Source organism: Zootoca vivipara, chromosome Z1, assembly GCF_965207765.1.
Source record: "Zootoca vivipara chromosome Z1, rZooViv2.hap1.1, whole genome shotgun sequence".
NCBI lineage: Eukaryota > Metazoa > Chordata > Lepidosauria > Squamata > Lacertidae > Zootoca > Zootoca vivipara.
The window spans coordinates 72,288,045-72,300,222 of record NC_142583.1 but is presented as its reverse complement, the minus strand read 5'-3'; the positions used below and the strand labels follow the sequence as shown (position 1 = coordinate 72,300,222).

The following is a 12,178-nucleotide window of genomic DNA, read 5'->3' as shown; positions in this document are numbered from 1 at the left end:
TCAGGTGGCCATGCTGTGTTTCATTCTATAGCAACAAAACTATTTGCTAACCAAGATAGAAGGCACGAATAAGCACTGAATAATACTACAGAAAAAGCCAACTGCATGTATTTCATAAAGTGAAGCCAAAAACATTGCTTGGCATTCCAAAAAAACAAAACAAAACACTGGGAAGCAGAGGTCAGGAGAGGAAGGGTATCAAGGCGACAACACCCACACTGGGCTTATTTGGAATACTGCAGAATGTGAGTGCAGAGAAGGAAAGGGTGCTACAAAAGAATTTTGTTCAGAGACTTACGTTTGTTTAGGTGCCTGGTCACCAATACATTTCCATCCCTCGTGATGATAGACTCCAACCCAGTGGTCTGAGTATGTAGGAAAGACTTGTCTCTCTAGGAATTCCTACAAAGAGATTAGAAAGTATTTCCTAGGAATGAGGGGTCAGAATCTTTTTGCAAATCCTTCAATACAGTGGTACCTCTACTTACGAATTTAATGCGTTCCGAACGCACATTTGTAAGTCAAAAAAAAATTGTAAGTCAAATCCCATAGGAATGCATTGGGAGAAAAGATTCGTAAGTCGAAGCAACCCTATCTAAAAATTCGTAAGTAGAAAAAAATCCTATCTAAACCGCATCCAAGACGGTGGACGGAGCTCCATTCGTAAGTAGAAACATTCATAAGTAGAGGTACCACTGTACTACATATTTTACCTAGGAACACAATAGACATTCTACAGGAGTGAAAATTGCATGGAAAGGAAGAAGGTTGCATCAGAGACAGGCTCTCACCTCGTATATTCATGTAAATGTCTGAACAGGTTATACATACTGCTTGTGCAACGACCTAGAGAAATGAAAATACGCGAGGCCAATTTGTTTCATTTATTAGTTAACAGAACCATCAGAAACAAATTTATTCAGAATAGTTTTCTCTGCAATCATTGCCATTCATTTCTTTCTGCCTCTTTCAACACTCCTCACAGCAGTTTCTAAATCGGCTTGAGTTTGCAAAGAGGCAGGGAGTGAATAACGAATTGAAAAGGCATTCTGTGTCTGTCTTCTCTTGGGTTCTATAAATAGGGAATTTATAGATAGTCTTCCAAAGCAACTACTCTATTCCGAACTTAAAAATGGAAAGTGTAATGCTGGTGGTCAAGCAAAAGAGGTTTAAAGACTGTCTCAAGGCAAATCTAAAAAAATGTAGTATAAAAACTGACAACTGGGAAACACTGTAGGTTTTGGACATGCTTCAAGCGAGGAAGGAGGAATTATTTGCTAACTCAGCCACTGAAGTGCCAAAAAGACTGATTGGAAGAAGGTTTAACATCCGTTGTATGTGGGAACGGAACAGAAGGGGAGGCGAAACTCTTTTATTATTGTGCTTTAATATTTAACCCAAAAAACTCCCAGAAGAACCATTTAAAACATTTATAACAAGCGAGAATGGAAAGTTTGGTATTCGTTGATATAATATGGTTTTAAAAGTATAAACTGTGTGGAAATGAAAATACAATATAATTAAGACTTGGATTTGTGATTTGCTTGGAAGAGGATAAAAGGTTTCCCTATTTGGTTGACATCAGACAGAAACAGGTCTCATTAACTGCTGGACTTTTGATAAAAACCTTGGATGGACTCCTGGAATCCTTATCAGCAGTGGCGCAGTTGAAAATTGGAAATCCACCATGTTGAAAGCCAACCAAGATGCATAAATTAAATAGTAATAGGGGGGGTGAGCCCTTAATATGTCGTTATATTTGCACCTCCAGTTTGATTTGGTAAACCCCCTCCTGGAAAGACTATGATTGATACAACAGGTTTGGAAAATTATTAAGCAGACGCTTAGATACGAATTCATCGGAACTGTGTGAAGATGGCGTCAGCCTGCAGTGGCATCTGCTTGTTGTGATAAGACCTTTGGAATGATTTGGCAGAATACCAGCGTGTGATGAAGATACTGTAATCTTACTGAAGGGAATCATAGACATAAAACCCACACAGACACATATTATTGCTTGTTTTAACTCGCTTGTGGGAATAATTCAGAGGCTGTGAACGAAGGAAGGATGACAACAGAAAGAGAAATAAGAATTACCAGAAGACTATGAAATGCAGCAGGACTATGAGGTTGATTAGAGCCCTCCAAAGCTTTGAAGCATGGGAAGTCCCCCCCCCAAATTATAATTTGGCAGAATATTTGGAGTGTGTGTGTGTGTGTGTGTGTGTGTGTGTGTAATGTGGAACATTCAATGTGATTTGATTGGACTGTTAAAATGGAAAATTTACTAAAAATGATTTTTAAAAAATGACAACTGGGAAACACTGGCCTGCAAGCGCTTCAGTTGGAGAACAGTCTTTACCAAAGGTGTCATGGGCTTTGAAGACACTCAAACTCAAGACGCAAGGGAGAAACGTGCTAAGAGGAAAGCACGCTTGGCAAATCCACACCGTGATCAATTCCCGCCTGGAAACCAATGTCCCCACTGTGGAAGGACGTGTTGATCCAGAATTGGCCTCCACAGTCACTTACGGACCCGTCGTTAAAACTGTGTTTATGGAAGACAATCTTACTCGGCTAAAGAAAGAAAGAAAGAAAGAAGGAATACTGGTGGTGACTGGCAGCTGTATAACATCCTTTTCCAGTGCAGTCAGGCACTCCAACTATGAAAATATGTAAAATAGACCATTATAATCAATAACCTGTTTGGCCAACACAACCCTCTGACTCAGGATAGTGCTGCACCAAGGACCCAGGTGGACACAGCTGGGGCAGCATAGGGCCACCGAGCTCATCCACCCAGGTCTCAGGTATGCATGCTAAGATCTGGACCTCTTTGCTTTGCCTGCTGTATTTCAGAATTTGGAGCTGCCAGTCAACCAACCCAATGACCAGGTGGTGGTGTTATGAAATGCAAGGTCTGTCCAGAATAAAGCACTAGCAGTAAAACACCAGACTGCTTATTAATGCATATGTTACAGAAAATAGCATACAAAACATTAGGGGAAATGCTTTGCAAATTGTGTACGTTGGGCAAAATTGCATGCAAAAATGTGTATATCAGAGAAATACACACTACCATGTGAATAAATTGAATGATTATTATTTTGCGAAAGTATGGAACTGAATTTAAGACTAGGGGAAAAAAGATTTGCCTATCCTTATGGCATAGTCATGATCATCTAGGGACGCCACTTCTAGCCATGTGAGCCAGAAATAGGCATTGGGTTTTGAACTATGAAAGTGGTCCAAGAAAGGATTTTTGTGTGTGTATGCATACTTTTAAATAGATTTGGCGTTTTCAGTGAGATTTTTTTTTAAAAAAACAGGCTTGTGTATTTAATTCATTGTTTGTTTTTAGTTGTATCTATATTAATTATTGCCGTGAGCCACCTTGGGATTGCACAAGGTGAAAGGTAGGATGAAAAAAAGGGGGAAAACAGGAGAGGAGCTGGCAGAAGTTCACCACATTTTCTTTACGTCTGCTGGATAGTAACTGCACCTCTCACTTGTGTGGCGGCCTTCCTTCCCAGCTGTCAACTGGCTCTCCTCTTTCAACCCACTTATCCCATCTGTCACCTGGGGAGGTAAACATTGCCACTCCACCTTCAAGCCCAACATGCACCCACAAGTCTGAGATTGGACTTCGAAACCGCTAATGCACTGCCTCTTTGCCCCTTGGCAAAGTCCTCCTCTGGCTTTTCCTCCTCTGTTGTTGTTGTTGTTTAGTCGTTTAGTCATGTCCGACTCTTCGTGACCCCATGGACCAGAGCACGCCAGGCACTCCTGTCTTGCACTGCCTCCCGCAGTTTGGTCAAACTCAGGTTGGTCGCTTCGAGAACGCTGTCCAACCATCTCGTCCTCTGTCATCCCCTTCTCCTAGTGCCCTCAATCTTTCCCAACATCAGGGTCTTTTCCAAGGATTCTTCTCTTCTCATGAGGTGGCCCAAGTATTGGGGGCTCAGCTTCATGATCTGTCCTTCCAGTGAGCACTCAGGGGTGATTTCCTTCAGAATGGATAGGTTTGATCTTCTTGCAGTCCATGGGACTCTCAAGAGTCTCCTCCAGCACCATAATTCAAAAGCATAAATTCTTCGGCGATCAGCCTTCTTTATGGTCCAGCTCTCACTTCCATACATCACTACTGGGAAAACCATAGCTTTAACTATACGGACCTTTGTCGGCAAGGTGATGTCTCTGCTTTTTAAGATGCTGTCTAGGTTTGTCATTGCTTTTCTCCCAAGAAGCAGGTGTCTTTTAATTTCGTGACTGCTGTCACCATCTGCAGTGATCAAGTTGGTGCATAAACTTGGATTACTGTGATGTTAAAAGGTCTGCCTTGGATTCGTATCGAGATCATTCTGTCATTTTTGAGATTGCATCCCATTACAGCTTTTGCCACTCTTTTGTTGACTATGAGGGCCACTCCATTTCTTCTACGGGATTCTTGCCCACAGTAGTAGATATGATAGTCATCCGAACTGAATTCGCCCATTCCCTTCCATTTTAGTTCACTGATGCCCAGGATGTTGATATTTATTCTTGCCATCTCATTTTTGACCACATTTTCCTCCCCTACTTCATACCATTTCCAATCCACTATGAAATCCACTAGCATTAGCAACACAAAAGAAAATGCCATCACCCTCAAGGCTTTGTCCATCACCTTGCTGCAGATGATGTAGTTTGGATCAGAGAACCAGTCTTCAGGCACCCGTGGGCTTCACCTCATCTGGGGTAGTATAGGCTTCTATGCAAGGAGATCTCATGTCCCCTGTTGGAGCTCTCACCTCACACAGCAGCTAATAATCTTCTTCCACACTCTTCAAACAATTCTTTTTCCCTTTTTGTATGAGGCTGCATTTTTAATTGTTAGTTTAATTTTGATGTATTTAGTTTTGTTGTTGAGTTGTATTTTAACCAGTTGTTTTATATTTTGTGTTAGCCGCTCTGAGCCAGATTTGGCTGGGGAGGGCGGGGTATAAATAAAAATAAAAATTATCATCATCATCATCATCATCATCATCATCATCATACATTCATCTAGGATTGAGACTGTACCATTTCAGAAGATGGTGCCCTGGCTTTTAATGCATTTCCATGTTCTACTCACCTCCTCATCTTCAGTTTCAATACAAATCAACATGGCTTTTTCATCTTCACAAAAGTCTCTTGCACCTTCCCATGTCCTTTGTTTATTTTCAAGGAAATAGAGGGCTCCATTATGGTGTATCCACTTTAACTGCATTTTTGCTCGAATCTCATCTTTAAATCAAGGCAGGAATAGGGAAGGAAAATAGGGGGGGGTTATACTTCATTATAAAAGGTAAAGGTAAAGGGACCCCTGACCATTAGGTCCAGTCATGACCGACTCTGGGGTTGCAGTGCTCATCTCACATTATTGGCCGAGGGAGCCGGCGTACAGCTTCCAGGTCATGTGGTCAGCATGACTAAGCCGCTTCTGGCAAATTGTACAGCACACGGAAACGTCATTTACCTTCCCGCTGTAGCGGTACCTATTTATGTACTTGCACTTTGACATGCTTTCAAACTGCTAGGTTGGCAGGAGCTGGGACCAAGCAACGGGAGCTCACCCCGTCGCAGGGATTCGAACCGCCGACCTTCTGATCAGCAAGCTCTAGGCCCTGTTATACTCCAGCATAATTTATAGAAATTACTTTCTGAAATGTTTGTTCTGATAATGAATACACTTATTTAAATGAAGTGTCATTTATTTATTTCCATTTCCATCTTTGCCTTCAGCAATAGATTGGCAACCATTTTTATCATTAATTTATTTAACAAGATTAATATATTGCTTAATCAAAAAATGTCTCTAAGTGTTTTACATACAAATAGTACACAATATTCATTAAAATAGCACATAAAACAGATTTTATAAATAGCAGACATATTCAAATTATCAAAATATAGATAAAATCACAATTTTTTAAATAAAAAAAACCCCATACATAATAACATTGCACAACTTGCCTAAACAAAACTGTTTTTCATAGGCATAGAAAACAACGCAGGAGAGGTGCCTGTCTAGTATCAATGGGCAGAGAGTTCCACTTGTGTGGGCTGCCAGATTGAAGGATCAGTTCTTGCAAGCGAAGAACAAACATTATGTGACACTTGTATACCGCAAATTTCAGTTCCAATGACTTAAGCAGGCAAGAGAGAACATATGGGGTGAAATGATCCTTCAAGTAATCTGGTCCCAAAGTGTTGAGGGCTTTGTATACTAATAGTTACACATTGAATTTCCCCAGTAACAGAGTGGCAGCCAGTGCAGATGTCTGAGTTGGGGTACAATCCATACACCTTCTCTAGGAGGTGGGTATTTGAGACTGATTGGCAGTTTAGTCAAAACTGTACAGTGGTGCCTCGCTAGACGAATTTAATTCGTTCCACGGGTCTTTTCTTATAACGAAAAATTCGTCTAGCGAATCCCATAGGAACGCATTGAAAAAAATTTGAATTTTTTTTTTTTTGCCCATAGGAACGCATTAATTGAATTTCAATGCATTCCTATTGGAAACCGCGATTCGCTAGACAATTTTTTCATAAAACGAATTCGTCTAGCAAGGCAACCTCTGCTCGAAAAATCCTTTCATTAAGCGGAAATTTCGTTAAGCAGGGCATTCGTTAAGCGAGGCACCACTGTACCTTCAAGAAATATGCAGACGAGGGAATCTCAGGAAGTGCAGTCGCAAGGCGGGTTCTCCCCATACTATGAAATCTAAGCATTGCTGTTTCAGAGTAACTTACCAATTCCAGCTTGTACTTCACGTGCTTTGGCATCCCATACAAGCAATTCTTCTGCCAACTTCTGAGCTGCTTTAAGTATTACAGAATCTAAAAGATGGAAACAATTCAAGGCAGTTGCATCTGAACAGCTATATTAGAGAAAGCCATTTCCCAGATTCTGGTGGCTTGTCATATTCTACCTCGTGTACAAAGAGCAGAATTCTAATACAGTACCCATATAGGAGCAATCCTGGTTCACATCACCAAGGACAGAAAGCAGTTCAAACTTCCACCCAAATGGAACCCCCAAGTGTATACTTTTGCTTTTTACTGAGCCCATGCCAAAATACTTATGTCATAAGGTGGGAAAGATTTGGCTATCTAAACTACTAACCAAACTTGTGGTATCTGCAAAAGTTCTCATCCTATGAGCAACTGCTGGGGGAACAGCTACCCCTCTTTCTGGGACTAATCATTATATTGTAAGTCACACAGAATACTATTAATTAAATAGTATTCTGTTGGGGAATTGTGTGCATCAAGACAGGGGTAACCTCTGGCTCACAGGCCAAACTTGGCCAATTTTGACCTCTCCATGTGGCCCATGAGGCTGTTTGGGGCGAGCCTCATCCAGTCACCCAACCCCTAACATACATGACATCAGATGTGGGGCAGGTAAAGGTAGGGCTTTCCTGAACTGGGTTTTGCAAACACTGTGATTATCAGTCTCCATACTCTTGTCCGAAAGAACAAGGACAGCTGCTCTTATTTGCAAGTGAAAAAAAAGAAAACTTTGCCCAAGGAAGTTACGGAACATGTTCAGTGACAGGCATGTGACTCCCGAGCTCAAGAGCAGAGTCAAAGGTTCAGACCTGGATGGAAGCAAATATATCCCCCCCCCCAAATCCTCCTGCCCTGCTTTCAAAGGTGGCACATTATGAGCGTCCTCCAGGCGCACCACGTGGTGGGGGCTGAGGGGTCTTCAGTCCCACCAATTTTTCAAGGAAGGTGCTGGGCTCCCCCAAAATCCTGTGGCCCTCTCCACCTCATCCTTCCTGCCAATATCACATGGGGAGGACAAGGACGGGCATGGAACACAGTTCCACACTCCCCATCTGGAGTGCGTGTGGCAACATTGCAGCAGCAGGGTGCCCACATGTCCCAACAAAGCAGGTGAGCGCTCGGGTGCCACGTGGGGGCAGGACGCATCACATGATGTGTCACATGATGTGCCCCCGCAATGTGGAGGGCAAGCCGGCGCCCTTGGTGTACTCACAAGACTCACTCTCTTGACAGGAATGCTGTTTGTACATAGCCATGATGTGTTCTTCGCAAATGGACTGTCTCTTGCCCTCTCAGCCACCTCCCCCTTCCCAGTCAAAGTTCTTTGCAGTCCCTAATGGGAGGGTGGAGGGGAGATCTGGCTTATCTGCTCCCCCTTCCATTACACATGGAGTCAGATAAGGATCTGGCCCATGGAGCCAAAAAGCTTTCCCAGCCCTAGTGTGCATAATTCACGATGGTAGAACCTGACTTTGTTGGGGCTTATCCCCTTTCTGAGCCTTTGGGAAAGGGGTTATGGGTGCCATTGTGGGCATCCTGTTGCACATGGATACTGCACCTAACCCAGTCCCACCACAACCCATCCACTACCGTATGCTCCTTGCTGAGACAAGACTGGGAATAAGTTCTGTTGCAGAAGAATAACCCTGGGTGTGGTGGGGCAGGAATGGTTCTGAATTTACTGACTCTAATCCATTGCCTCCTTGGATACCCAAAGGTGTACTCTACGGGGAGCTGGCTTCAGGCACCAGGCCCATTGGCACACCAACTCTGCGCTACAAAGCTGTGACATGAAGAGCACCATGAACCCCACTGTGCGGGAATCCCTTGCAGATGACTGCAGTGACTGGAGACAGGTTGTGCATCCATAGCAATGACCAGAGGAGGAATGAGTGCTGGGAGGAGTGCAGAGAGAAGAAGCGCCATGGTGCCTCTACAATAGTACAATCAGACGCCTTCATCTGCCCCAGCTACAGCAAGACATGTCTCTCATGTATCGGTCCCTACAGCCACAGCACGTGCTGTAACCTCCCAAAAATTTGACTTCACTCTTCCATTGTCTCCCAAGACAGATGGGCGCCAAACAACTCATTGTTTACCATTCTTGCGCTTGAGGGATGGTTGCTTTTTGATCATAAACTCCCTAATCTTCTCAACTGCTGTTCGTAGGGAGACAATTTTTTTCGATCGCTCATGATCTAGAAAAGAGGAAAGGGGAAAAGAAATGGTATTCCAGGACACTAGTACATGTATGTACTAGTACATTTACCTTGGGATTAACAGGGCTGATACTGAATCAACATTCCCTGTGTCTTATCCTTGAGCCCCTTTTCAACACCAAATAAAGCAATCCCTTCACAACCAGATCTTCAGACTAGAAGAATGGGCAGCATTCCGGCAAAAGTTGCATCAAATTTACAAGGCCTGGACAAGTAAAAAGGTCTTCACTACACAATTTGTATTGATCAAAACTGCCTCTCTATTGCTTGGAGCCTAAAAACAAGGTGAGCTCTCTCTGGTTCCAACAATGCTGAGCTCAGTGGACCCACATTTTCACTCTGTACAGGTGAGTTTCCAAAGCCCAAAAGCTATGTTGGCTTAGGAAGTATCTAAAGCAGTGGCTTCCAACCAGTGTGCGGTGGCACTCTGGAGTGCCTTGAATGATGGTCAGGGGTGCCATGGGCAGCAGTGGCCTCCATCCCTCTTTCCTTCCCTCCCCCCTCTGATGCCATCTTTCGTCTTCCAAAGCAACTACTCTATTCCAAACTTTAAAAAATGGAAAGCATAGTGCTGGTGGACAATGAAAAAGGTTTATAGACTTTCTCAAGGCAAATCTTTAAAAAGGCTATATAAACACTGACAATTGGGCAACACTGGCCTGTGAGAGCTACAATTGGAGAACAGTCTTTACCAAAGGTGTCACGGACTTGGTAGATGCTTAAACTCAGGATAAAAGGGAGAAATGTGCTAAGAGGAAGGCACATTTGGAAAACCCTCACCATGATCAAAACCTGCCCGGAAACCACACTGTGTCCCCACTGTGGAAGGATGTGTGGATCCAGAATTGGTCTCCACAGTCACTTATGGACTCACTGTTAAGACCGTGTTCATGGAAGACAATCTTATTCGACTAGTAATACCCCTCCCCACCCTCTCACTATATATAAGGATCTGGTGAGTTCTGTTTCAGTGTATCTGAAGAAGTGTGCATGCACACCAAAGCTCATACCAATGACAAACTTAGTTGGTCTCTAAGGTGCTACTGAAAGGAATTTTTTTATTTTGTTTTTACTTGACTATGAGTGAGCGCCAAAGAAGAAGAAGAAGCTTCCCAGGTCCCTGTGGGGCAGTGAGAGGAGGCACCTGCCCAGAGGACTCCCAAGGAGAGAAGAAGAAGAAGAGTTTGGACTTGATATAGAAGAAGTAGAGTTTGGACTTGATATCCTGCCTTTCATTCCCCTTAAGGAGTCTCAAAGCAGCTAACAATCTCCTTTCCCTTCCTCCCCCACAACAAACACTCTGTGAGGTGAGTGAGGCTGAGAGACTTCAGAGAAGTGTGGCTAGCCCACGGTCACCCAGCAGCTGCATGTGGAGGAGCGGGAGAATAAAACCCAGTTCACCAGATTACGAGTCCACGGCTCTTAACCACTACACCATGCTGGTTGGGGAGAAGGGGAGAAGAGAGGAGGGAATACTCCTTAAGGGAGGGTGTTTGATAAGGGGTGAGGGGCTGCCAGCTCTGGAGGCAAGGGGTGACCTAACTGGGCTCCTGAGCCCCACAGCGGAGCCGCAGAAAGAATGTAGTTGGTCAAGGGAGCCGTGGACTCAAAAAGGTTGAAAACCTCTCATCTAAAGTGACTAGGGACAAGATTTCAGGGGTGTTTATTTCAACAGGCAAGCTTTAACCACACATTTAGCTCCCTCTTTGAAATTAAGAGGATTTAAAAGGTCTTAGAAGAGGCTAGATTGATAGTCATATTCACAACGAAATAAACCAAGTCAGGATAATTCTACAGGCTTTTCTTTGCAAAAGGAGTTGAACTTACAAAAAGCAACAGCTCCAATGGTGGCGAAAAAAAGGATCAGGCACATCATTATTGTAATAAATGTACCAAGAGGAGTTTGAAGAGCAGCTAGCTTCCCTTGAAAGACAAAAAAGAAAGAAAAATTGGCTTTAACTACAATGAGCCAGCATAAGACTTTTGCTTCAGTTAGTAATATAGCTTGGTCCGTGTGTGTGTGTTGCAATACTTGCTTATATATACTATTATTTGCATATACACAACTATATAATGCTTTAAGAAACAATACATATTGAATGAATCCATACATCATCAGGGTCGCTTTCCAAACATATCTGTCTTAAATAATCTATATTTTCCCCAAACCATGCCCGCATTCCTCACCCCTGACAATAAGTTTGAAGCTTATTGTCCACATCTCCTGCGGAGGTGCTTTTAATTTTAGTCCAATGTTCCAAATTGCGAAGGAGCTCTGCCACTTGCTGTTGTGGTCTATGGAGGCAGCCTCTGTGACGGAGAGTTCAAGAGAGTTCAGCTTCTTTGGTGGCAGGAGGGGCTACACAGATGGCCATGGGTACCCCGTTTCCCCAAATCACCTCAGGGATTTTCAGGAGGTTTTACAGCCTCACATAACCCACCTTCCCTCTGTCTGAGTCTCTCCGAAGAATGGGAGAGCTGTCACCATGGCCCCAGACAGCAACCGGAAACCTCCCCTTTCAGTGCATCTCATTACAGGATGTACATACCTGCCGTTTTTTGCTGTTGTTTTCTCCTTCCTACAATTGTTCTGGAACCCACATTGGATCTAGACCCCACGTTGGATCGGGACCCTATGGTACTTTTTGATTCCACATTAGTTCTGGAACTAAACTGGGACTTAGAAGCTCTTTCTTTAGCTGCATCCTGTGGCACTGTAAAGTAACAAGTTCTCTTTAAAATCTGCATTAAAATAAATATAAAGCAATTACACAGCACTAAGTAATGTACATACATAACAGACTGCTTCCTATATATTGTAAGGGGTGGGGTGGGGGGAGAGACTTCCGATAGCGAGTGATCTGATCAATATGACCAGAAATACAATGGGCTGTGTATAGACTGTATGGTGACCTGTTTTTGTTGCATGGATTTCCTGCTTCCGAAAGTGGTTTATTTATTTTAACCCCACTTTCCCCTCCAATGAGCTCAGGGTGGCATACATGGTTCCCCCCCCTCCTCATTTGATCCCCCCAAACAACCCTGTGAGGTAGGTTAGACTGAGAGGCAGTGACTAGCCCAGTGTCACCCAATGAGTTTAATGGCCGAGTGGGGATCTGAACCGTGGTCTCCCAGGTCCTAGT

The 12,178-nt window shown here is 43.5% G+C and overlaps 1 protein-coding gene across 1 annotated transcript; it reads right to left on the bottom strand.

Annotated features, from left to right (window-relative positions):
* Positions 1-294: 294 nt before the first annotated feature.
* On the bottom strand, positions 295-11,715 carry LOC132592612 (asialoglycoprotein receptor 1-like). The gene is made up of 6 exons (XM_060278319.2): positions 11,585-11,715; positions 10,863-10,958; positions 8,916-9,014; positions 6,775-6,861; positions 5,114-5,265; positions 295-402 (listed from the first exon to the last, which is right to left on the bottom strand). The coding sequence occupies exons 2-6, from the start codon at positions 10,909-10,911 to the stop codon at positions 295-297; spliced, it is 495 nt and encodes a 164-aa protein (XP_060134302.2). The 5' UTR covers positions 10,912-10,958; positions 11,585-11,715.
* Positions 11,716-12,178: the final 463 nt, after the last annotated feature.

Bases quoted from the DNA above. Each gene is read 5' to 3' on its own strand.
- LOC132592612 (XM_060278319.2), bottom strand. From the start codon at position 10,911: ATGATGTGCCTGATCCTTTTTTTCGCCACCATTGGAGCTGTTGCTTTT. The intron at 6,862-8,915 runs GTAAACAATGAG...TCCATCTTTTAG, and splicing joins ATCCCTCAAGCGCAAGAATG to ATTCTGTAATACTTAAAGCA. The intron at 403-5,113 runs GTGAGTAGAACA...ATCTCTTTGTAG, and splicing joins TTGAAACTGAAGATGAGGAG to GAATTCCTAGAGAGACAAGT.